Raw genomic sequence first — 27,460 nt, 5'->3', positions numbered from 1 at the left:
CACAATATACTTAGAATATCTTTTAAACATGAGATCACAAAACAAAAAGCTTATAAAAACAATACAACTTTTAAAGCTTTTCAAATACATATAACTGCCCTGATATTATAAACTTTCATTTCTGTATTTATTATTTATTTTATTATTATTATGTACATTTATACTTTAGTTGTTGTTGTTATTAATACATTTTGAATTGTATTTACAGTGCCTTGTATTCATTTTGTTTTTTGTTGCATTGTACTTGAAATGTTTGTAATTTAACTAAATAAATAAAAAGCCAAATATGTTATGTATACCGTACGTAATAAGATATATTTCTAAAATCAATACTTTCAAGCAAATCTGGAGGCTAATGAAATGAAACAGATGAGAATCATTTTCCCATCTAAATACAGTTGATTTTATTGTAATGTGATGAATCAGAAAAATAAAAAAATATAACATTCGCTTAGGCTGTTTTTTAAATGGAACAAAATAAAGTGAAACCAAAGTAACAATTTGAAGTGACCAGACCACTGACATTGATAATGAATATTATAAACAAATATATAAGATGGCACCACAAGACGACTTTCACTTGCAGAGCAAATTTAGCACGTTTATAGTTAACTGGGTAGCAATTGTGAACAATTTTAATAGAGAATTCAAAAATAATTTGGATTTCTTCACCACTACGGTTGGATGGCGTATTAGTGATACTGAAAGCTGATTGGCCTTGATATATATGCGGAAAAGGGACAATTTAATTATTAATTTATATGATGTCCGTTTATTTGATGTTTTTGCGCGCATTTTCCACGGGTTTTAATAATAAAACTGGTCTGAAAGAATGAATATCATATTAAAGAAAACGTCAACATTAAGGTTGCAATTATTTAATAAATCAGAGTCGATGTGCGCGTGCATGCGTGATTCGAATTTTAGTTGCTAATAGCGACGCATTTTATGAATCTGAACAATCTGCATATATCTAGCTACTCCGCGATCGACCGCTGTCTGTTGGTTGAGAGACGAGGCGAATTGACAGACTGACTTTTGCAGAGCGAAACTTGAGACTTTTAACCTGTTTTTTGGATTTGTGAGAGGAGACTTAACGTTATATTCTTGAAGGACATCGGAGGATATATCCTTTTTGAAAGCGTCATTGAATTTTCTGATAATACTTTTGTTTGATATTTTTTTTCAGAGGAGTAACTTAACGTTAACGTTATTTCTGAGGAGATTTCGATTGTATTGTGTTGTGTTGTCTTGTTTGTTTTTTTTACCGATTTTATTGCAGTTTGGGGAGGTTGGCGATGGCTCGTCGTAACCACATGATGGGTGAAAGAGGAAGTGAGTGCTTTAATTTTTCATTTATTTGTTATGGTGTGTTGTACAATGACTGACTGATCCCATTTGATCCCATTTATTTGATTCATTGCATGTGAAATAAACTTGAATTGAATTTGAGTAACTTAACTGAAGTAAAAATCAGTAATTGACCACAGACATTGATTATTGATTATTATGATTAAATTAACGTTATGTGATATGTGAAATATTCCATCCTAAGAGCACTCCATATCCAGGAGAGCTGCTTTCGGTCAGACGGCTGGTCAGGAGGTTTGGAGGCCCGATTCTGATGACCGTGATCAGGATCCGCTGCCCAGAGATGGACAAAGTAAGTTACACAATTTCCTTACTTGAGTGAAAGTAAGTTACAGATACTTCTGGTCAAATATTACTCAGTTACAAGTAAAAGTTGAAAAGACTGATTTTTACTTGAGTAAAAGTACAGAAGTACTTGTTTTTAAAAGTACGTAAGTATCAAAAGTAACGTAAAAAGTAAATGTCAATGCATTGTTTTATTATTGTTTGTAATACGTATAGTACCTTATGCCTCTGAATCTATGCCTGCCTACCTACCCACCCTCATATCAATATGAAATTTATTTCTAGAACACAGTTCCTGTAGTGGGATTGAATGTGAGATTGAATAAGTGCTCTCAATAACGTCCACAATAGTTTCGGCTGTTCCCTCAAATAGTGCCCTATTTAAAAAAATGTGGCTTTTAGGATGAATATGTCAGCCACTGTTATAAGCTAGTGTGTTCCAAAACAATGGCAAAATGAGCATTTAGAAGACCAAACCCAACATTGAAAATGAAAGTCAGATTGATGTCAGAATCCAACTACTTTCTACTCAAGGACCTTGACAGAAATGTAACGTTAGTGGAGTAAAAAGTATGATACCTGTCTTTCAAATGTAGTGAAGTTAAAGTAAAATGTTTCCAGAAAAAAATAATACTCAAGTAAAGTACAGATACTCAAAAAGTGTACTTAAGTACTGTACTCAAATAAATGTACTTTGTTACTGTCCACCTCTGCCGCTGCCAGACCCGATCCAGACACAGAGCCAGGATCGTCCTGGACATTTACCATCTCTGTCTTCTGAGTTTTCTTTTTCTGTGTCCAAAGGTCAGGCTCACGGGGCGACGGCGAAGCAGAACCCAGATGTTGGACGTCCGTCCACTTCATCTAAACACTCTCGCAGAGGTCAGAATAGGCTTTTAATAAAGATGTAATGGCTTAGTTTCTATTTCTATTTTCAATGGCTGATTTGTCAACTAAACCAACTAAAGTACGGTAACACTTTATTTTGATGGTCCCTTTTGACCAATCTGTCGACTATAAGTAACTTTGCAACTACATGTCGACTAACTCTCATTAGAGTATATCAGTAGACTCTCTCCTTAATATCTGCAAACTCTTTATTGTAATGCTCACCAACAGACACTCTACTGACAACAAGTAACTTTTCAACTACATGTCAACTTATTCTAACCCTACCAGTCTATTAATACTCTAATGAGAGTTAGTAGACATGTAGGTGCAATTTTACTTATAGGCAACTGAATGTCTGTTGGGAGGAGCATTTTACTATTAAGATTTGAATAGTAAAATGTAAGTTATGTCATTGGTTAATTTGATGTCAGAGATGGGTCTAATAGTTGTTTTCATTCGTTTTTTCTTCATTTCAGAAAAAGCTCCAGAACATAGGGAGAGACTTTGCCTCAGGATCTGGAAGGCTACGAAGGGTGTTTTCAGCTGCTGTTTCTGTGGTGCTGTGACTGTTGTGGAGCCTTTCATTCCTGAACCATCGTCACCTGCTGCAGATCACTCTGGTGTCAAGCCAAATAATGGTAAATCATTATTTCTCCAACATTATTTTAAACAGTATTATCTTGTTTTCCACTCAAAATAAGGCTTGTTTTTACAGAATATTAAAATTATTTCCCCCATTATAATATTATTTTCTCGACCAGCACTGACATTTTTAAAATAAAACAATGGATTATAAAATTATAAAATAGAATGTTCCTTTAACCAAGATAAAACATTTTTGAAACGGTGAAACTGGACGTTTTGAACGTTCAGGGAACATTTAGAAATAATGTTTTCTTAATTGAATGGGAATGTTAGCAAAACGTTCTCAATAAGGCATGAGCTCGATGGCTGTCTGACACACACCCGAAACACACGCACAGAATGCCGCTTCACAGACAGCATACGATCCAGAAAAGAATTCAATTTCACCACTTATTTCTCTTGAATTGTCAAAAACATGCAAAATTGTCAAAATGGCTGTCGTGCCGAGTATTACAGAGTCAGTTATGTCATAAATAAGACATTGCTATGCATTTAATAAATGTCAGTGTTTAATAAAATATATCTATATTTAGATATGGCCCATATGATCTTTACCATTACAAAAACTGAGCCACATGTGCCAGAGTTGGCCAAATGAAGCCTGGAAATGTATGTTTTCTTTTTAATTAAAGATCAGATAAAATAAGAAAAATAACTTTAGCGTTGAATCGGAATCACCAGGCTCCACCCTCGTAATCGTGATAATAGTGAAATGAAATTACTATTACTATTGTGAAATAATATGTTGGGACATTTATGCAGGCATTAAGCAGAAGTCAGGTGGATAGCGTGAACAATTCCCATTACTTTAGATCTGTAACTTTACAGATAAGATTTGAATAGTAAAATGTAAGTTATGTCATTGCTTAATTTGACGTCAGAGATGGGTCTAATAGTTGTTTTCATTTGTTTTTTCTTCATTTCAGAAAAAGCTCCAGAACATAGCGAGAGACCTGGTCTTTGCCTCAGGATCTGGAAGGCTACGAAGGGTGTTTTCAGCTGCTGTTCCTGTGGTGCTGTGACTGTTGTGGAGCCTTTCATTCCGTCACCTGCTCCAGATCACTCTGGTGTCAAGCCAAATAATGGTAAATCATTATTTCTCCAACATTATTTTAAACAGTATTATCTTGTTTTCCACTCAAAATAAGGCTTGTTTCTACAGAATATTAAAATGATTTCCCCCATTATAATATTATTTTCTCGACCAGAAAAAGCTCCAGAACGTATGAAGAAACCTGGTCGTTTCCATAAGCTCAGGAAGGCTGTTTTCAGCAGGTCTTCCAGTGGTGCTGTGACTGTTGTGGAGCCGTTTATTCCTCAACCATCACCACCTGCTTCAGATCACTCCGGCGTCAAGCCAAATAATGGTAAATCATTATTTCTCCATCATTATTTTAATTAACTGCAGATGTTTTGATATTGGATCATTCGTGCCGCGAGATGTTTTATAGGGGGCGGTGAAAAAAGTCAGGCACCGAAAGTTGCGTTCTTATTCGGTCTCGATACTACCGTTTACGTCGGAACCGGTTCCCTATTGGAACCGGGTTTCGGTACCCAACCCTAATCATTGCTTAATTTGACGTCAGAGATGGGTCTAATAGTTGTTTTCATTTGTTTTTTCTTCATTTCAGAAAAAGCTCCAGAACCTGGTCGTTCTCTCAAGTTCTGGGAGGATACGATGGGTGTTTTCAGCAGCACTTCCAGTAATTCTGTGACTGTTGTGGAGCCTTTTATTCCTCCAGCAGATTCTGTTCCTGAACCATCATCACCACCTGCTCCAGATCCGTCCGGCGTCAAGCCAAATAGTGGTAAATCATTATTTCTCCATCATTATTTTAAACAGTATTATCTTGTTTTCCACTCAAAATAAGGCTTGTTTTTACAGAATATTAAAATTATTTCCCCCATTATAATATTATTTTCTCGACCAGCGCTGACATTTTTTAAATAAAACAATGTATCTAGCAACAGACACTCTACTGACTATAAGTAACTTTTCAACTACTGTACATGTCAACTTATTTTAACCCTACCAGTCTACTAATACTTTAATGAGAGTTAGTAGACATGCAGGTGCAATGTTTCTTATAGACTTATAGAATGTCACCAAAATAAAGTGAAACCAAAGTAACAATTTGATGTGACCACTGACATTGATAATTAATATAATAAAAAAAGTAATAAAAAAACCAAACAGTTTTTGATGTCTGAAATGTTCCATCCTCAGGAACTGTTTCCATAGATTCCTCTCCGGGCATCACGTCATCCTCAGCTTCCTGGTTCGACAGCCTCGAAGGGTTTCTGTGTCCTCCGCTGCCGGGTCAAGTTCCTGTCGAGCCAACAGAGACATCAACTGGCCGAACTGCTCGGCGTGCCGTGAGGGCTTCTCCAGTGAACAAGAGCTCAACAGGTGAGACTGAAATAAGGCTGGGCAGTGCAAAGTCTACAGATAGAGATTTTGCTATTTCATGCATAACTGAGTCAAGTTTTTAACACGTCCGATCACATTTACTGTTGCTCGACCAGCACTGATATTTTTTAAATAAAACAATGGATCTAGCAACAGACACTCTACTGACTATAAGTAACTTTTCAACTACTGTACATGTCAACTTATTTTAACCCTACCAGTCTACTAATACTCTACTAATACTTTAATGAGAGTTAGTAGACATGCAGGTGCAATGTTTCTTATAGACTTATAGAATGTCTTAAAGGGACCAAAATAAAGTGAAACCAAAGTAACAATTTGATGTGACCACTGACATTGATAATTAATATAATAAAAAAAGTAATAAAAAAAAAAAAACAGTTTTTGATGTCTGAAATGTTCCACCCTCAGGCCGCTTCAGATCCTGGAGAACTGTTTCCATAGATTCCTCATCCTCAGCTTTGTCCTCAACCCCCCCTGAGGCCCATGTCGAGAGGAGATGTCGAGAGTCGTTGAATCTGTGCAGCCGAGGCACGTACAGCGTCGAGGAAGAGGGTTTGTCCTGGTCCGACAGCCTCGAAGGGTTTCTGTGTCCTCCGCTGCCGGGTCAAGTTCCTGTCGAGCCAACAGAGACATCAACTGGCCGAACTGTTCAGGGTGCCGCGGAGGCTTCTCCAGTGAACAAGAGCTCAACAGGTGAGACTGAAATAAGGCTGGGCAGTGCAAAGTCTACAGATAGAGATTTTGCTATTTCACGCATAACTGAGTCAAGTTTTTAACACGTCCGATCACATTTACTGTTGCTCGACCAGCACTGATATTTTTTAAATAAAACAATGGATCTAGCAAGCTAATAATTGTCTCATGTTTTTCTGTTTGTTTTTCAGAGTCCTTTGAGTCTCTCTATAACATGGAAAAGTTAATTGGATCCGGAGGATTTGGCAGAGTGTTCCTGGGAACACGCAAATTTGATGGCAAAAGGGTAAATCTTACTGAATTGTACAAACATTTTGCTCTTGCATGCATCAAAACACATTTAAAACAATTTACAAATGGTTTAATACTTAATACAAGGCCAGATGCTTGAATACTGTTACTGTTATTGAAACTGTTTTTTTTGTTTGTTTTTTGCAGGTTGCCATCAAGCAGTTACGCAAGATTGACAACAATCGTTATCTTAATATTGTAAGTTGGCCAAAACCTGAATGTGTATAGAGTTGTTTAAGTGCAGATTACTGTAGTTAATACACCCGTAGGAAGCATTAGGTATAAATGTGATCAACAAATAAGCTTAGAGGCACCAAATAACTTTGAGCTGAAAAGGCTCTTTTGAACGCATCTAAAAAGATCAAAGAATAGTACATTTCAAAATGATGTTTTCTTCAGATTTTTACCCAGCTAACCTTCTGTCTGCTTCTTCTCTCTAGCCTGGGAATCCCGAACCTCTCGTTACAGAGGTGGCACTGCTGTTGCTGATAAAGCGAGAACCCATAAGCCCTTTTGTCATACAACTGCACGAGTGGTTTGAACATCCTAGATCATTCACTCTGGTTATGGAGTATCCGGAGCCCTGCCAGACCTTGCTGGACTCAATGAATCGTCAACCTTTGAGTGACTGTCTCTTACGGGTCATCATGAGACAGGCTGTGCGGGCAGTGCAACACTGCATCCGTTGTGGGGTTTTCCATAGTGACATTCATACGAAAAATTTCCTGTGGAAGAAAGACACGCTAGAACTCAAGCTGATAGACTTTGGCTGCGGTCAGCTAGTTAGTAGTGAAGGCTGCGAGAGCAACAAATACAAGGGTGAGCATTTTGGGAGTGTGGAAACCTGAAGGTAGTGACTTACTAATTATTTGATGATGCTTGAAAAAAAAAAGCTCAACAATGTGCAAATGTCTTTCTTACAGGAATGATGTCATACCGCCCACCTGAAGTCTTTAAAGAACCTCGATTCCACGCCGTCCCAGCAAATGTCTGGTCTCTAGGAGTGTTGCTCTACGAGTTGTCGAACGAATGTCTTCCTTTTGTTAGTGTAACGGAAGTCACACGAGCCAAAGTTACATTTGTAAACCCCGACTTATCCAAACGTGAGTGAATAATGATGATAACATTGAAATCAGAATTTTCATATATAGCTCAACGTATAGCGAAAGCCATCGCTGTTTTCAAAAATGCCAGGTCACATGGTCATGACTAACCAGCTCTCTCCTTATTAAAATGTGTACAGACTGCAGGGATCTGATTAGACAGTGTCTAGCGAGGGATCCAACTAAACGCCCCAGCTTAGACCAGATGTTACAACATCAATGGACTGATGAGGCAGTATAACAGGTAAAGTAGGATTATTATCTTTTGTCTTAAATTCTGGATTATTTGTAGTGAGATTTTCAAATTTGTGTTCATTGTAATGTTCTTGTTATAGTCAAATCACCTATATAGCTATATCATTTATATAGCGCTTGATACTATACAGATTGTTTTAAAGCTGCATCCCTGAAGTAAACAGGAAAATAACAGAATCAGTAAACCAAACAGAATTCAATTCTGCTCTAGCTCTAAAAAAACATTCATGAGTTGACTTGTTCATATTCTCTTTGTTTTGGATAGGAAATAACATACTTGCTGAGAGCTCTGAGCTCGAGACTTGACCCGAAGCCTGAAGACCAACACCAACCTGACAGAAACTCAGAGCCTTTTATTCCTCCAGCAGATCCTGTTCCTGAACCATCATCACCACCTGCTCCAGATCCGTCCGGCGTCAAGCCAAATAATGGTAAATCATTACCATGACCATTAGCTGCAATCACTCATCATCGCCAGCTGCCACTCATCTCATCTCCTATAAATCCTCACCACTTTCTCATCTCCTTTGTCAGATCATTGTATGAAGTCTCTGTGTTGTCTGATCCTGTTCCCGTGCCTCGTGTCCCGTCTTGAGTTCCTGTGTTCCGGTTTCGCGTCTTGTTGGATTACGTTTCATGTCTGGATCAAGTCATCACTCATCAGAGCACGCTGCACTTCATCCATCACTCCGTGTCTGACCATCAAAGTCCCTGCGCCACCGCCTGCATCACCCGGATTAATTCTTCATCATCATCATCATCATCAACATTATTGACTATTAATAAAGAGCTTTTACTTGCATATTGTGTCCTCGTTTCTGACGTAACATGCAGACTATACCTGGCTGCGTTTCATTACAATGAAAATGCTGGTCTTGCACAAGCAACATCATCAATATTGATGAACTTTCGGACACTGTTTCGTCCTATGTTACCTTTTGTGTGGATACTGTTATCCCAGTCAAAACCGTTATCACTTTCCCCAACAATAAACCATGGGTTACCAAAGATCTAAAAACAGTGATTAATAAGAAAAAAAAAGATCTTCTTTACTGGTGACTCATTGGAGAGAAAGTTTGTATCCAGAGAGGTTAGGGCTGAAATAGTAAAAGCCAAAAGTAAGTATAGGGAAAAAATAGAAAAACAATATGTAAATGGCGACCTTAGGTCAGCATGGCGTGGGATTAATCAGTGTGGTAATGAACCCAAGCAGCAGATCAGCCTTAACAGTGTTCAGGATGACTGTTTGCCTGATGCTTTTAATACTTTTTTTTTACTATTTGAAACGTCTGATTTCATGCATGATGTCTCCAGGTTGAAAAACTCCTTGACACCATGTAGGCAAGGCAAGGCAAGTTTATTTATATAGCACATTTCATACACAATGGCAATTCAAAGTGCTTTACATAGAAGAGATTAAAATAATAAAAAGAAATAAGAATAATTAAAACAGTTTAGAAAAATAAAATAAAAAACAGTACTTTTAAAAATAAAAAAAAGAATATTATTATAGATCTTTCCTTCAAAGGATTCCCTTAAGACTTAAATCTTTCCTTCTTTTAACCTTCAATCTTCTTACGACTTCCATCTATCAACTTTCCTTTAACTTTCTTTTCTCCCTCATTTACTCACACGTTCTTTTCACTTTCTTTAGCACTATGTTCACATTCTTTCTCAGACGAAAACTTTAATATCGTCATTTAAATACTGTTCTACTTTCAAACCCACATTAATACACGTCACTTTCACCTCCATAATTATTTCTCATTTGACAGAAAATAGGTGTGTAAAAATGGTCTAGTTTACTGTTAGATGACCCCATGTTTGGCTGAATCCCCTTTCTGGATTTAACTCTCTTGACACGTGTCTTACTAGTCCGTCAAACGTCTTCAACAGACCCAATTTTTTCACCCAAAATCGGCCAGGTTTTAGCAAATATGCTCTGTGATTATCTGTGATTATGGTTTTACTCAGAATCTTCTCATGAGCACTTTCTAGCGCTTGATTACTGATGACCCCATGTAGCAGGGCCGGAGTGGGGCCACTTTTCAGCCCGGGAGTTTCAGGCCCAAGACCGGCCCTCTTTTTCCATGGTGGAATTCCATATTAGCACTTTTTCCAAATTGGATAAATGAAGCAACAGTTCAGCTCTTACTATTGTGTAGTTTTTATTAATAACATGGTTCAACAAATAATGTAAAGGTTAAATAATAATTCACTTAAGCTGAGAAGTTAACAAAAAATGTTCCACTATTCCACATGGGTAGGTTGATAAATTAACAAAAGCAGAAAGAAAGAAAGAAAGAAAGAAAGAAAGAAAGAAAGAAAGAAAGAAAGAAAGAAAGAAAGAAAGAAAGAAAGAAAGAAAGAAAGCATTTGAAATGTATCCCACTCTTCCACAAAGAGGCATATTGAACTAATGTTTACAGATTTATTTGTATTTAAAAATATTCAAAAAGAATGCTTTTTTAATCAAAAAACGTGATACCTAATGACATTTGAGGTTATTAAAACAGTAAGTCCCGCCCATCGACTGCCAAAAATAAAAGTGTTCGAGCGAGCAAAAGCAGGAGATCAAGCGCGAGAGCGTGGGGAATGATCACGCGCGCGCGCGAGGGCAGAGGAGATGTCATACGCGCGCGCGGGGTTTGAATGAGCTCGCGAGTTCCCGCTTCCTCGCGTGTAGATCTGTTATCCTCTCGCGAATGTCATTTACTGCGCGCGCCAGCATCAGTTGTGCGCTCCGTTTATTTTGTCATTGATTTGCCGCCATAGGGCCGGCCCAGCTATCGGTAGGCACCGGCGGTGCCGCGGTAGCCTACCTGAGAAAACGTTTTAGAAAAGACAGGCTATGGACCCAACCAACTCTATGGGAGGGGAGGGGAGAACTCCCTCTCATGGTACAACCCATGCAGAGGCTGCGCGCTGCGGTGTCAGAATGCGGAAAGTGCATTTTCCTAACATAAAATGTAACTAACGTGACAAATAAAAAAAAATAAAAAATCCTCGACCGGCCCAAAAGTGAAGCGGCCCAATGTAACTAACGTACGGTGACGCATTGCTGCCACATACATATTATTTTTTTTCCCTCAATTATGTCGTAATAACGAGATCTTATGTCGTTTTAACGACATCTTTTCTCGTAATAACGAGATCTTATGTCGTTAAAACGACATCTTTTTCTCGTAATAACGAGATCTTATGTCGTTAAAACGACATCTTTTTCTCGTAATAACGAGATGTTATGTCGTTAAAACGACATCTTTTTTTTGCCCTTATAAGGACATGTGTAGTCATGTACAAAATATGCCTTTATCCACATAAAATTGACAGCCTATCTCGCCTTTATCACACGTTCAAAAAGCTTAAGCAAATAGTAGCAGCCCCCAATCATGCAAAATTAATCAATGAGGCCCTTTTTTGAAAATATATTTTAAATAGGCCTATAAGTTTTTTTATATATATAATATATTATATATAAGCTTTATTTTTGTTAATAGGCTATATCTTCATTCATTAGATACAAGTAGTCAAAACACAACAGAAAATTTTACAACATTGTGTTCTTATTTTGTTTAATTAACGAAATGTCAATCTTCGTCTTTATAACAGAAGATACAATACAATACAAAAATCTTCAAGATGTATAACGGATTGTCACCTTATAAACAGTCCTTTTTTAATGGAATAATACACCCTTATAATAAAGAAAAAGCTTCAGTGATGAAGAATATGAACGCAATGCATTTAATTATACGTTAAGCGTTTTAGAAACCCTTTATTATAAAGAAAATAGGTGGCTCTTAACGTGTCTTTCTATGGGAGGATGGTATTGCGGTGCACAGCAAATATTCAATGCATGCAATGCAAATATTCAATGGTAGCTATTCAATGCAAAACAAAAATGAAAAATACAAGTAGCCAATAAAATCAACAAATTATTGTGGCATTAATTAGCCCATAAACAATATTTATTTTAAAGCCTAAACGAATTTGTTTAAAGAAAAACACCAGCGTTGGGCGTTTATCTGCAGGCTTCAGCCGCCCTTTTCAAACTGGCGCAATAAAATGCAACAGAATTTGATTAGTTAAACATGAAGAGGATTATCCGTCTGGCATGGCCACTCGCTCTAACGTTAACCTAGATAAATGTTTATTAAGCGTATATCCAAGTGTTTGTGCGGAGTGTGGAGCGCGCAATGACATGGATGAAGGCGCCGGTGCCATCACTCGCATTTTCCTATCAACAGTGGAAACAACTTAAAATACTCCATCATTTCTGGTCATACAGAAAATAATACATCAGTCGCAACTACTTTTATTTGTGTAAACTCACAACAACAAGAAAACGGTGTGCTTTTGTAAAATAAAAGAAAACGAACAGGGCGCGCTTTCATGATCTCCGTGAATTGGAGCGCGCCTGAAAAATGAACTGAAAAACAGTGTATAGACAAGCCTCACAGACATGAGAAATATATAACTATAAAGTTTATAAAAAAAAATGTCTACCAACGAAAAAAAATCCAATCGAAAGCAAATACGGTACCATCTGATTATGTAATCCTGTCCGTATGAAAGGCGCATCTAGGCTACATTACAGCGGAGATGTATGGAGATATGTATGCAGGCAGCCTACACTGATTTAGAAAAGACTAGTTCATTAATTAAAATGCTTCGTTATTTTTTTCAGATACATTTATTATATCATTAGCCTACTTTTGCCGGCGCTTTGCGGCAAGTTTTATGCATGCGCTTGAGCGCGGAATATCCTACATGCACCCAGGATTGAATATAAACGTGCATTCATTAAATGAATGAATACTAGTCTAGAAAAATCCTTTAGTCTATGGCAACTCTAATCAATAGCCTACATTTAATATTTGACATTATTTCATTAGTAATTAGTATCCAGCTCTTCACATTTAATTAGTTGAGTTAGCATAATTAATGAACTAATAAAATAATAAAATAAAATTTAAATTAAGATACTAACCATATATTTCTATATAGCATTGCTTATTCCACCACACAAAGGACTGTTTATAAGGTGACAATCCGTTATACATGTGAAGATTGTAGGCTGTATCTTGAAGATTTTTGTATTATATTGTATCTTCTGTTATAAAGACGAAGATTGACATTTCGTTAATTAAACAAAATAAGAACACAATGTTGTAAAATTTTCGGTTGTGTTTTGACTACTTGACTCTAATGAATGAAGATATAGCCTATTAACAAAAATAAATCTTATATATAATATATTATATAAAAAAAACTTATAGGCCTATTTAAAATATATTTTCAAAAAAGGGCCTCATTGATTAATTTTGCATGATTGGGGGCTGCTACTACTTGCTTAATAAGCTTTTTGAACGTGTGATAAAGGCGCGATAGGCTGTCAATTTTATGTGGATAAAGGCATATTTTGTACATGACTACACATGTCCTTATAAGGGCAAAAAAAAGATGTCGTTTTAACGACATAAGATCTCGTTATTACGAGAAAAGATGTCGTTAAAACGACATAAGATCTCGTTATTACGAGAAAAGATGTCGTTAAAACGACATAAGATCTCGTTATTACAACATAATTGAGGGAAAAAAATAATATGTATGTGGCAGCAATGCGTCACCGTACTAACGTGACAAATATATGTAAAAAAAAAAAAAAAAAAAAAAATCCTTGACCGGCCCAAAAGTGAAGCGGCCCACCGGGAATTCTCCCGATTACCCACCCCGGGCCTGGTAGTATAGATAACAAGGGTAACATGATAGGGTCCAGGTCCAAAGACAGTTTATAAATAAAAAGACATCAAAAGCAGAAAAAAGCTCCTAAAGTGCATAGTGCCAAGAACAGATCAGTCCATAATGATTTCCTCAGCTCAATATTTAAAAGCATAATTGCTGAAGGAATAAATGATCTTCCATAACGGTTTGTCTTTCTAGGGGGCTGCAAGTAACGCCGACCTGATGACATAAGAACAAATTCATCTCCCAGAATATGATGTTGGTTCATCAGACTTTTTACTTTTTGAAGAACACGTTTCTCCCAAAGAGAATTTAAGTCGCACATTTGGATTCCAATAATTTTGGAACAGACTTTCACAATATTATTTAAACAGTTTCGGTCCTTCACTGAAATATTACCAAACCAACAAATGAAAGAAAAAGTAAGAAGGCTCTCAATATAAGACAAATACACCGTGCACAGTATAGATTTAGAAACCCCAAAGGAATTTATCCTGCGCAATAAATGTACTCTCTGCTGGGCCCGTTTGACCACTGATTCAGAGTTCCTTTCAAACTTCAGTTGAATCAAAAACCGTACCCAGATATTTATAATAATTTACCATCTCCACATCCTCGCCATGGATCCTGCATACTGAAGTATTTGTCCCTTTTTTTCTAAAATCGATAATGAGTTCCTTAGTTTCAAGAAGGCTGTCATCACACCACTTAACGAAATCAGGAAGTGCACGTCCGTGATCTGACTCTGTGCCATGGAGGAGTGACAGCAGAGCAGTATCATCAGAAAATTGAACAAGAAAACTATCCTCTTTAAGAGACCTACAACTATCCGTGTATAAAATGAACAGTAGCGGGGAAAGTACACAGCCTTGTGGGGAACCTGTGTTGGAGACTTGGGTTTTTAAAGTAACCCCATTTACTAAAACCCTCTGTGTCCTATCAGTCAGAAAATGTAAGAACAAGGCTAAAAGCTGATCGGGCAGATTAAAATAAGAAGCAAGCCTCTCAATCAAAATGAGAGGCTGCATTTTGTTAAAAGCTGATGAAAAGTCAGCAAATAAAAGCCTGGCATGAGATTGGGGTTTCTCCAAATGCTTATAAAGTGTGTCCAAGATAAAAAGCTTAGCATCATCCACACCTTTATTCCTCTGATAGGCAAATTGAAGAGAATCAAGTTTGCCCTCGACCAAGATGAGAACCTCTTCTTTTAGGATTTTCTCAAGGTTTTTTACTACAAGGGAACTTGCTGATATTTAAAAAGTCACCCTAAGAATATAGGAAGCTGTAGTGATTTGTTGCTTTCTTTAATATCATTGAATCTATTCACACAGAGTATTGCGGAAACAAATAAGGTGTCGGACAAGCATGCAAACAGTTTTTGGATACACATAAATAGCTTTCTGTTAGTCGCAGGTGTCTTTCGAATATATTTAAGAATGTCCGTTTGAATTCACTAAACAGGTCATGAGAGAAATGTAACTCTGAAATAGTAAACACCTGTTTAAGTAACTCTTCTGAACCATGCTTAGTAACCGACGTTATTCTAGTTTATTAATAAACCCTAAAATAGTGTTGGAATTCTATACACACACTGTTTTAAACTAACACCTCTTAATGCTGACCATTTCTAGTATCTTTAGTTACTTATATTTGCTTTAGTCCACTCTCTAAAGCGAATGAAATGTTGCGAAATGTTCAATGGCATTGAAATCCATCCACTAAAAACCTGGCTCTGACTGCAATGGTCCTAATTTTACATTGTTTCCTCACTGTCGCTCTGAATGCACACAGTTAATCACATGGTGCAGGATTTGTCCAGTGGATCCTGTGGAGGGGGCGCCGGATGCTGCGCCGCTCCCGTCTTGGGTATCGCCACCATGGGTTTGGGCCGCAGGGCAGGGGGCTTGAGCTGCACCCCCATGCGCGGGGCCACGGCGGGTTTGAAGGTGCTCATGGTATCGCAAGGGCGAAATTGTCAATCACACATTGGGGGGGACAGCTGTGTACTTGGTACCTCTAGGGGGGTCCGGGGGCATGCTCCCCCGGAAGAAAATTTTGTACATTTTAAAGGTAAATTCATTAATCTGGTGCACTTTGAGTCACCCGAATCCACTGTTAAAAATAAATAATCCACCCGCAAACCGCCCGAACCTATGATATTCTCTGATTTAGATATCTGCATCTGATCATCACATTACAATTATTCAAATTCTTAGTGTTAAGCATGATAATATGGTAACATATCACACTGACATGCTGATTTAAAATGAACATTTATTTAAAATAAAAGTTCTTCTTTTGGCAAAATTATATTTCCTTAATAGCCTAAACAGAGGCTTTACTCCCTTCAAACTTAAAATTGTCAATTTTTCATTACATCACTGTTTGAAAACACTCAGAATAGTTTTTTGTACCTTTATAAAGGGCATTTTCCCCCCTAATTTTATTAACTGTATGCTCCATCTTTCATTTCAAATTCTTAAATTTGATAAATATATCCAATTAAAATAATAAGACACTAGGCTGTTACCAATCAAATTAAATAATTTACATTGAAAAATTATAACTGTATTAAATTAGATTATTTTAAATATTTTTATAACTGCAACAGAACCATCACGGTGGGGAAAGTGTATCTGACCATGTGACTGTCTGTCCGAGTTTTGTCGAGAGCCGGAGGCGGCACGAAATTTGACGGAGGCAGCCGCCTTATAATTCTTTATGCAGGAAAAACTCTGGCAATACCCATAAATGGAAACATACATTTACAACTGTACTTCGGTTTCTCTGCGAGGACACCGCCGTCACCTGCCATATGAGATTTCACCATGTGAGACGACACCGCCGTCACCTGCTCTGTCAGATTTCGCGCTCCTAACTCTTCTTCTGTTTGGTTTTTCCTAACTCACTGACGGTGCACGAGCTACTAAAGGTATAGGGAAAACATGACATGGATTTCAGGAGAAATAGGTTTTGTTATTGTATAGTGTAAGGCCAGTCGAATGGATTTGGGAAATGGACCGGCCGGGATTTTATATTTTCGGAGCTGGAAAGAAAGACATATTTGCAATCACATCGATATTGCCCGCATAATCATACAGTATGATCAAATATTGGGGGGGACAAATTGTCCTTCTTTGAATATTGGGGGGGACGTGTCCCCCTGTCCCCCCATAGAATTACGCCTATGTGGTATCGCTAGAGGAGCTGGTGCTGCGGCGCATGGGCGGCTCCGTCAGGGCGGGCCGGAGCAGGAGCCCGTGCAGTTGGCTAAGGGACTCGGTGGAGCTGGCCGGTGTGGGAGCGTAAAATATGCCTTATTGATGAAACACAAGCAGAATGAGTGTGTGAACTGTTTGTAAAGCCATTTTTACTTTACTTAAATTAAATTAACTTCTGGTATTTCGGTAGCTTCAACAAGGGGGTCATTATGAAGCCTCAGAAAACTTCCAAGGGTTTCAAATGAGACAAAACAAGTTTTAAAATAATCAACAACAACAACAACAACAACAACAACAACAACAACAACAAAACAATGTAAAAAATGTTTTCCTCTTCCCCTGATTACTATACCTAAAATAAAACAAAATATATATTTTTTTGAATTAGAAAAACATTCAAAGAAAATATAAACTGAATACGAAAATATTTTTTTCTAATTGATCCTTAAAATATTTTATTGGGTAGAAAATGCTCTTTGTGCGCAAAAATATTTGTAAAAGTTTTTATTCAGTATTAATCACAAATGACTGGAAAGTTAACGTAAATTCACTAGGGTCTCAGCAAACTTATTTAAAATAATAATAAAATATAAAGACATGGACATTTCTATAATTCATATAAATATCCAAATCATTTTACTGGGTAGAAATTTATCTTTGAGAGCAAAAATATTTGTAAAAATCATGTAAATTAATTTGTCAAAAAGAGTGAGAAGCCTAAAGAATTTTAAAGAAAAGCATTTTCTGGGCCAGCAAGTTTCAATCACTTAGAAGCCTATGGAGAGGTGATCCAGCTCTCAGTTTTAATCAAAAATATCTTAATTTGTGTTCCGAAGATGAACGAAGGTCTTACGGGGTTGGAACAACATGAGGGTGAGTAATTACTGACAGAATTTTCATTTTTGGGTGAACTAACCCTTTAAGAGTTTTTCTTTATTTCTTCTGTAATTGTGATTGTTAAAAGTTCATGTCGTTATCATTTTGTTCCTTTAATGTTAGGGGTATTCAAGATTTAACTAAACGAAAGGCTGTTTTTTTGTATTGCAAGAGATTTAATGTAGATTTTTATTTTTTTACAAGAGACTCATGCTTGTTCTTCAGATGTGAATTTTTGGAAGTTTCAATGGGGCAGCGAAATTTGGCATTCTTTTGGAAGTAATTACTCAGCAGGAGTTGCAATTTTAAAGGGTTCATTTAAAGGTAAAATTGTTTATAGCAAAGTTCACATTGGGGTAGGTGGATAATTCTAACGATATCCATTGATGGGAAAATGTTTTTGTTAGGTACAGTATATGCTTCAAATATTAAAAAATATAATGTTGATTTGTTCTCTGATATTGAAAATGAGATTAAGAAAGAAAAAGATTCCATGATATTGAAATAATTCTAGGTGGGGACTTTAATATTGTCCCAGATGTTAAGATGGATAGAATTCATATTCCAATTGGACCATCTACAGGTGATTCAGAGCTATCTGTATTTTGTGAAAATGTAGGGGTAATTGATATATGGAGATATAAACACCCACATTTGAAAGAGTACACATGGGGTAATAGGGATAAATCTTAACAGTCAAGAATCGATCTTTGGTTAATTTCTAATTCATTAGAACAAACAAACAGAGTATCAATTGAACCATCGATATTGTCTGATCACAAAATGATTTATCTTTGCATCAAAGGGAATAATGAAACTTCATTTAAAGGCTCTTAGACTTATTGGAAACTTAATAATAGATTATTGGAAATTGATAGTTTTCAACATGAAATTTAGAAGATAATACAAACATATTGGAATCAAGCTTAGTGAACAAATTTATACTGTAAAAATTGGGAGCTTATGAAGTTTCAAATTAGACTTAGTGCAATTGATAAGGCAAAGAAGTTGCAAAGTCTAATAAGTCAAAGGAAGAGGAAATTATTAGATTCTAATTTTTTAATGAATCTGCAGGCTGAGTTAGATAAATTATATATAATCAAGGCCAGGGGCGATTCTAGGATTTTCATTTTAGGGGGGCTCAGCCCCCAATGAGGGTATGATTTAAAAAAAAAAAGTTAGTTTATGGTCTAATGCGCATTATTAACTAGTTTCATTCATTCATCCAGTAACATGCATATGTCAGGGTTTTATAATCACTGAGGTACCAAATGCGAGGTATTTAGGGGGGTTCGGGGGTAAGCTCCCCCGAGAAAATTTTGATTTCTCTGATCTACATATATGCATTTTAAGATGTTTTGAAAGCCAAAAAAATTGGATAACAACAGCTTTAAAACCATGTGCGGGTAGCTGTTTATTTTCCACACTTCATCAGCATCACACTCTTTTTCTCTTTGTTTTTATCTTGCTCTGTCTTTTCCCCTCCTAAAGCTGAGCTTTGACTGATATAGGCTTTTCATTTTTGTCTGTCAGTGAAGAAAGTAAACATAGGGTCAACTGATAGGTTGATTTATGAATCATTTTCTCAGACAAAGCTACCAGGAAAGCTAGGTAACTAAGTTTATTAAATTCATTCACAATATGTACACATTCATTATTGATCTAGGCCTAATACATGGCCGTAGACAGGGCTTTATAATTAAAGAGGTCATAAATTTGAGGTTGTTATGGGGTTAAACATTTTTATTTCTCTGATATGTGCATTTCAAGACGTTTGAAGGCCAAAAAAGGATAGGAAATATATTTAAAACCTGCTCTCTCCTCATCTCCATCACTCTGTCTTTTTCATCACTTCAGTCTCCTGATCTTACCCTGTCTCTTCACCTCCTAAAGCTGAACTTTTTTAATTTACTGAAGGCTACAAATTGTATTAGGCTATATTAATTCTCAACATGTACACATGCATTATTAATCTTGTGCCTATGAAAACGGCTTTGTTAATGTTTCTTGTCCCCTCACAATGACATAATTACACGTTATATAGGCCTATTTTCAGCTCAAAATGGCGAAATTAGACAAAAGTTTATTAGTTTTCTAATTATTTTTGTCATTCGTTTAACATTTATGACCTAAAAAACTGTCAAATATAAAATGTTTAGTTTAGCTATTTACATCTTCTTAACTCGCACTTGACCGTAAACTGAAGCGTCAGTCGTGCTGCTAAAATTCCATGTAAAATTCGCGCTCAGCAGCTTCTGTGAACATAAAGCCCGCCTACTTTAATTTGATTGGTCATCTCAAATATTCTGACACTGACGAGAAGTGAAAGACCAATGAGGCTCAGATGAACAAACACACACACACACACACACACACACGCGCGCACCTCTGTTTCTGACCTTCGCTCTGCTTGGCGCTGCTGCCGACTGAAGATGAAGAACATTATTTAACCTTGTCAAAGACAAAAAAAAAATATATATATATATATTTAGAATAACAACATTTCTTACTCCAAGTTTTAGGGGTGCTGAGCTCCTTTTTAGGGGTGCTGAAGCACCCCTAAAAAGGGGCTAGCCTCGCCCATGATCAAGGCAAAAGGAACATTTGTTAGATCACGAAGACGTTGGTTAGAGGAAGGGGAAACTAATTACAGATACTTTTATAATTTGGGGAAAAGAAATGGAGAGTATACTATACATCTATTAGAAAGCTTAATATTAATGGCCATGAAACACAGGACCCTATTATTATTTCAAAATATGTTTCAAATTTTTATGGTAAATTATATTCCAGCAATGCATGTTCTGTAAACAAAATAGATGATTTTTCAAAGCCCGCTTACTTGGACATCAGTGTGTTTTTTCCCCCTCAAATTATAAATGGTTCGCTAGTACTTGTGTATTTAAATGCCTGAAAAAAAAAAAAAAAAAAAAAACATTATTTGGTTGAAAACTGTCTGAACTTTGTGATAAATGACAACTGACACACAGTGCAGTGCAGAGAGCTCTCTGGCTCAGTGCCAAACGTGCGAAAGCAGCGCTAATCAGCGCTGTGATCATGCGTCAGTGAGATACAGTGCTATACTACAGTGATTATTACAACTCTGATCTGTGGTTTTAGAAGGTAGATCAAGTCTTTCCAAGTCACTCACAGGGCTCAAGTCCGAGTCAAGTCGCGAGTCATTGTTGTCAAAGTCTAAGTCGAGTCGCAAGTCATCTTTGATTATGGCAAGTCGAGTCGCAAGTCATCAAATTTGGGACTCGAGTCCAAGTCAAGCGACTCGAGTCCACAACCCTGCAATTGAACATGACTTTATTTTTTAAAACTCTTAAATTCTTCGGTTTTGGGGACAAATTTCAAAAAGCAATCAGAACCCTATATAATAAGATTCCCAGCTCTGTAAAATTGGCATATGGAACTTCTCATAGATTCGAAATTAAAAGGGGTATTCGACATATGAATACCTGCCCTATTAGTCCATTACTTTTTTTGTTGGTTAGACAAATTATGGCCATTCATATTAAGAAAGACATTTTTCGCGGTATTAAAATAGGAGATACAGAAATTAAATGCACACAATTAGCTGATGACACTACTCTTTTCTTAAGAGACTGAAGTTGAAAAAGCAATTAATTCCCGTGCAAAAAGTTATCAAATATTTGGGTATTAAGATTTCAAAAAATAAGGAAGTCAGGAATGAGTTAAACTTCACTCCCATCATTCAATCATTTGTAAAAGAAACTGAATTCTTGGCTGATGAGAGATCTCTCTTTCACTGGTCGAGTGTTATTGGTTAAAGCTGAGGGTTTATCCAGGTTGGTTTATGCTGCTCAAGTGTTAGATGTCCCCCCCTCATTAATTAAAATGATAGACACCAAACTCTTTAAATTTACTTGGAAGAACAAATCACATTATTAAAAAAGAAAATATTTGTAGGTCAAAAATTGAAGGAGGATTGAATGCTTTGGATGTTAAGACCTCTAACACGATATTTAACATAAAATGGCTCCAAAATTATTAAAAAAAAACAAAAACAAAGTAGGCTATGGTATACAGTACCTAATTTTATATTTCAAAAAGTAGGTGGTATAGAATTTATACTGAAATGTGATTATGATGTTAACAAAATACCCATTAAACTTGCAAGTTTCCACAAACAATCATAACCCTCATGGACCCAATGGAGGGACCCAATGGTCTCCAATGTCCCAAGACCCAAATGTTTTGGAAAGAACTCAGTATTACTTGCAAAGAAAAGTTATGACTCTTGTTAACTTTGAAGAAATTGATGTTATGTTAAAATTTGTTTCATTTGAGGGTGATACAAATATTTTGTTTATTTTATATTGAATTGTTATAATTGCCCGTTACTATATTCATAAAGTCAAATGGAATGGAAAACTACCACATTTTGAACATTTTAAAATTGAACAATGTTAAAATATATTTAGAAACAATATCCAAAAGTAAAAACCTAAAAGCTAGGAAAACTACACAGCTGTTTGACAGGTACAGGTGTTTTTTCTTTTTTTTTTGGGCTTTTTTTTATTTTCTTTTTTTACCCCTGACATGTATGGTTATATGTACTCTTGTATGTAAATTATGTTTTGTTCTTGTTAAAATGCAATAAAATAAAAATAAAAAATAAAATCAGTTGTCACCCAAAAGTTCAGGGATCAGCGGCCATTTTGACGTCAAAATAGCTGTATTATTTATATGTAATTTGTAAGTTTACCCAGAGACAATTTATATAAGAGACATGCCACTTCCTCAATCCTCAATACAACTATATAAGGAAAACCATAGACAGTATAAGAAGATTACAGCGCAGTCTTGCCCTCCGCAAAATGGCGGACGCGTTGACGTATCGCAGCAACGTTCCAAAGCGGCCAATAGGGCATATTTATTATGTCTATGTGTCCGATCTGATTGGTTAATAATAATCCTATTTCAGTATCTTGCCGCACTATTGGCTCGACTTATATAGTAGGCAACCGCGTTTGCCTGCATATTTACGGGTCGTGCAATATAATTTCGGGGGGAAATGTGCAATAAATGGGAGTGGCAACACTTTTCATATCGTTGAGAATAAAACAACCGTCACAACTTTACAAATCCAGGTTCTCCCTCCATGGGGATCATCCATTTCGAAAAGTAAAGCAGATACGGACCCTCGGCCCACGCGAGATGCAATGCGATTGGTTGCTGGACCAGCCAATGGAATTAATCTGTGTAAATCCTATTATTTTAATAATAAAAAATCCTATTATTTTAATAGGATTTAAAATTGCCTAGTCATTAGATTTGTGAATTCTCTTTCTGAAAAACAAAATTATATCATTAATCTTTTAATTATTTTGGCGAAGTTTTATATTCATTAGACAAAAATAACTCAAAAGAAACCCTCCTATATTACCTTTTATAACACTGATCTCACAATATACTTAGAATATCTTTTAAACATGAGATCACAAAACAAAAAGCTTATAAAAACAATACAACTTTTAAAGCTTTTCAAATACATATAACTGCCCTGATATTATAAACTTTCATTTCTGTATTTATTATTTATTTTATTATTATTATGTACATTTATACTTTAGTTGTTGTTGTTATTAATACATTTTGAATTGTATTTACAGTGCCTTGTATTCATTTTGTTTTTTGTTGCATTGTACTTGAAATGTTTGTAATTTAACTAAATAAATAAAAAGCCAAATATGTTATGTATACCGTACGTAATAAGATATATTTCTAAAATCAATACTTTCAAGCAAATCTGGAGGCTAATGAAATGAAACAGATGAGAATCATTTTCCCATCTAAATACAGTTGATTTTATTGTAATGTGATGAATCAGAAAAATAAAAAAATATAACATTCGCTTAGGCTGTTTTTTAAATGGAACAAAATAAAGTGAAACCAAAGTAACAATTTGAAGTGACCAGACCACTGACATTGATAATGAATATTATAAACAAATATATAAGATGGCACCACAAGACGACTTTCACTTGCAGAGCAAATTTAGCACGTTTATAGTTAACTGGGTAGCAATTGTGAACAATTTTAATAGAGAATTCAAAAATAATTTGGATTTCTTCACCACTACGGTTGGATGGCGTATTAGTGATACTGAAAGCTGATTGGCCTTGATATATATGCGGAAAAGGGACAATTTAATTATTAATTTATATGATGTCCGTTTATTTGATGTTTTTGCGCGCATTTTCCACGGGTTTTAATAATAAAACTGGTCTGAAAGAATGAATATCATATTAAAGAAAACGTCAACATTAAGGTTGCAATTATTTAATAAATCAGAGTCGATGTGCGCGTGCATGCGTGATTCGAATTTTAGTTGCTAATAGCAACGCATTTTATGAATCTGAACAATCTGCATATATCTAGCTACTCCGCGATCGACCGCTGTCTGTTGGTTGAGAGACGAGGCGAATTGACAGACTGACTTTTGCAGAGCGAAACTTGAGACTTTTAACCTGTTTTTTGGATTTGTGAGAGGAGACTTAACGTTATATTCTTGAAGGACATCGGAGGATATATCCTTTTTGAAAGCGTCATTGAATTTTCTGATAATACTTTTGTTTGATATTTTTTTTCAGAGGAGTAACTTAACGTTAACGTTATTTCTGAGGAGATTTCGATTGTATTGTGTTGTGTTGTCTTGTTTGTTTTTTTTACCGATTTTATTGCAGTTTGGGGAGGTTGGCGATGGCTCGTCGTAACCACATGATGGGTGAAAGAGGAAGTGAGTGCTTTAATTTTTCATTTATTTGTTATGGTGTGTTGTACAATGACTGACTGATCCCATTTGATCCCATTTATTTGATTCATTGCATGTGAAATAAACTTGAATTGAATTTGAGTAACTTAACTGAAGTAAAAATCAGTAATTGACCACAGAAATTGATTATTGATTATTATGATTAAATTAACGTTATGTGATATGTGAAATATTCCATCCTAAGAGCACTCCAGATCCAGGAGAGCTGCTTTCGGTCAGACGGCTGGTCAGGAGGTTTGGAGGCCCGATTCTGATGACCGTGATCAGGATCCGCTGCCCAGAGATGGACAAAGTAAGTTACACAATTTCCTTACTTGAGTGAAAGTAAGTTACAGATACTTCTGGTCAAATATTACTCAGTTACAAGTAAAAGTTGAAAAGACTGATTTTTACTTGAGTAAAAGTACAGAAGTACTTGTTTTTAAAAGTACGTAAGTATCAAAAGTAACGTAAAAAGTAAATGTCAATGCATTGTTTTATTATTGTTTGTAATACGTATAGTACCTTATGCCTCTGAATCTATGCCTGCCTACCTACCCACCCTCATATCAATATGAAATTTATTTCTAGAACACAGTTCCTGTAGTGGGATTGAATGTGAGATTGAATAAGTGCTCTCAATAACGTCCACAATAGTTTCGGCTGTTCCCTCAAATAGTGCCCTATTTAAAAAAATGTGGCTTTTAGGATGAATATGTCAGCCACTGTTATAAGCTAGTGTGTTCCAAAACAATGGCAAAATGAGCATTTAGAAGACCAAACCCAACATTGAAAATGAAAGTCAGATTGATGTCAGAATCCAACTACTTTCTACTCAAGGACCTTGACAGAAATGTAACGTTAGTGGAGTAAAAAGTATGATACTTGTCTTTCAAATGTAGTGAAGTTAAAGTAAAATGTTTCCAGAAAAAATAATACTCAAGTAAAGTACAGATACTCAAAAAGTGTACTTAAGTACTGTACTCAAATAAATGTACTTTGTTACTGTCCACCTCTGCCGCTGCCAGACCCGATCCAGACACAGAGCCAGGATCGTCCTGGACATTTACCATCTCTGTCTTCTGAGTTTTCTTTTTCTGTGTCCAAAGGTCAGGCTCACGGGGCGACGGCGAAGCAGAACCCAGATGTTGGACGTCCGTCCACTTCATCTAAACACTCTCGCAGAGGTCAGAATAGGCTTTTAATAAAGATGTAATGGCTTAGTTTCTATTTCTATTTTCAATGGCTGATTTGTCAACTAAACCAACTAAAGTACGGTAACACTTTATTTTGATGGTCCCTTTTGACCAATCTGTCGACTATAAGTAACTTTGCAACTACATGTCGACTAACTCTCATTAGAGTATATCAGTAGACTCTCTCCTTAATATCTGCAAACTCTTTATTGTAATGCTCACCAACAGACACTCTACTGACAACAAGTAACTTTTCAACTACATGTCAACTTATTCTAACCCTACCAGTCTATTAATACTCTAATGAGAGTTAGTAGACATGTAGGTGCAATTTTACTTATAGGCAACTGAATGTCTGTTGGGAGGAGCATTTTACTATTAAGATTTGAATAGTAAAATGTAAGTTATGTCATTGGTTAATTTGATGTCAGAGATGGGTCTAATAGTTGTTTTCATTCGTTTTTTCTTCATTTCAGAAAAAGCTCCAGAACATAGGGAGAGACTTTGCCTCAGGATCTGGAAGGCTACGAAGGGTGTTTTCAGCTGCTGTTTCTGTGGTGCTGTGACTGTTGTGGAGCCTTTCATTCCTGAACCATCGTCACCTGCTCCAGATCACTCTGGTGTCAAGCCAAATAATGGTAAATCATTATTTCTCCAACATTATTTTAAACAGTATTATCTTGTTTTCCACTCAAAATAAGGCTTGTTTTTACAGAATATTAAAATTATTTCCCCCATTATAATACTATTTTCTCGACCAGCACTGACATTTTTAAAATAAAACAATGGATTATAAAATTATAAAATAGAATGTTCCTTTAACCAAGATAAAACATTTTTGAAACGGTGAAACTGGACGTTTTGAACGTTCAGGGAACATTTAGAAATAATGTTTTCTTAATTGAATGGGAATGTTAGCAAAACGTTCTCAATAAGGCATGAGCTCGATGGCTGTCTGACACACACCCGAAACACACGCACAGAATGCCGCTTCACAGACAGCATACGATCCAGAAAAGAATTCAATTTCACCACTTATTTCTCTTGAATTGTCAAAAACATGCAAAATTGTCAAAATGGCTGTCGTGCCGAGTATTACAGAGTCAGTTATGTCATAAATAAGACATTGCTATGCATTTAATAAATGTCAGTGTTTAATAAAATATATCAATATTTAGATATGGCCCATATGATCTTTACCATTACAAGAACTGAGCCACATGTGCCAGAGTTGGCCAAATGAAGCCTGGAAATGTATGTTTTCTTTTTAATTAAAGATCAGATAAAATAAGAAAAATAACTTTAGCGTTGAATCGGAATCACCAGGCTCCACCCTCGTAATCGTGATAATAGTGAAATGAAATTACTATTACTATTGTGAAATAATATGTTGGGACATTTATGCAGGCATTAAGCAGAAGTCAGGTGGATAGCGTGAACAATTCCCATTACTTTAGATCTGTAACTTTACAGATAAGATTTGAATAGTAAAATGTAAGTTATGTCATTGCTTAATTTGACGTCAGAGATGGGTCTTTCATTCCGTCACCTGCTCCAGATCACTCTGGTGTCAAGCCAAATAATGGTAAATCATTATTTCTCCAACATTATTTTAAACAGTATTATCTTGTTTTCCACTCAAAATAAGGCTTGTTTCTACAGAATAT

General features: G+C 36.1%; 1 protein-coding gene across 1 annotated transcript; it reads left to right on the top strand.

Moving 5' to 3' along the window:
• Positions 1-4,870: 4,870 nt before the first annotated feature.
• On the top strand, positions 4,871-7,961 carry LOC309507338 (serine/threonine-protein kinase pim-2-like; the record flags this gene model as incomplete). The annotated part of the gene is made up of 7 exons (XM_082181502.1): positions 4,871-5,000; positions 6,035-6,178; positions 6,511-6,605; positions 6,758-6,808; positions 7,051-7,429; positions 7,534-7,713; positions 7,854-7,961. The coding sequence occupies 7 exons, from the start codon at positions 4,871-4,873 to the stop codon at positions 7,952-7,954; spliced, it is 1,080 nt and encodes a 359-aa protein (XP_082037628.1). The 3' UTR covers positions 7,955-7,961.
• Positions 7,962-27,460: the final 19,499 nt, after the last annotated feature.

This window comes from Leuciscus leuciscus (assembly GCF_965113295.1).
Source record: "Leuciscus leuciscus genome assembly, chromosome: 10".
NCBI lineage: Eukaryota > Metazoa > Chordata > Actinopteri > Cypriniformes > Leuciscidae > Leuciscus > Leuciscus leuciscus.
The sequence above is the reverse complement of the archived record's forward strand: the minus strand, read 5'-3'. Positions and strand labels throughout refer to the sequence as shown.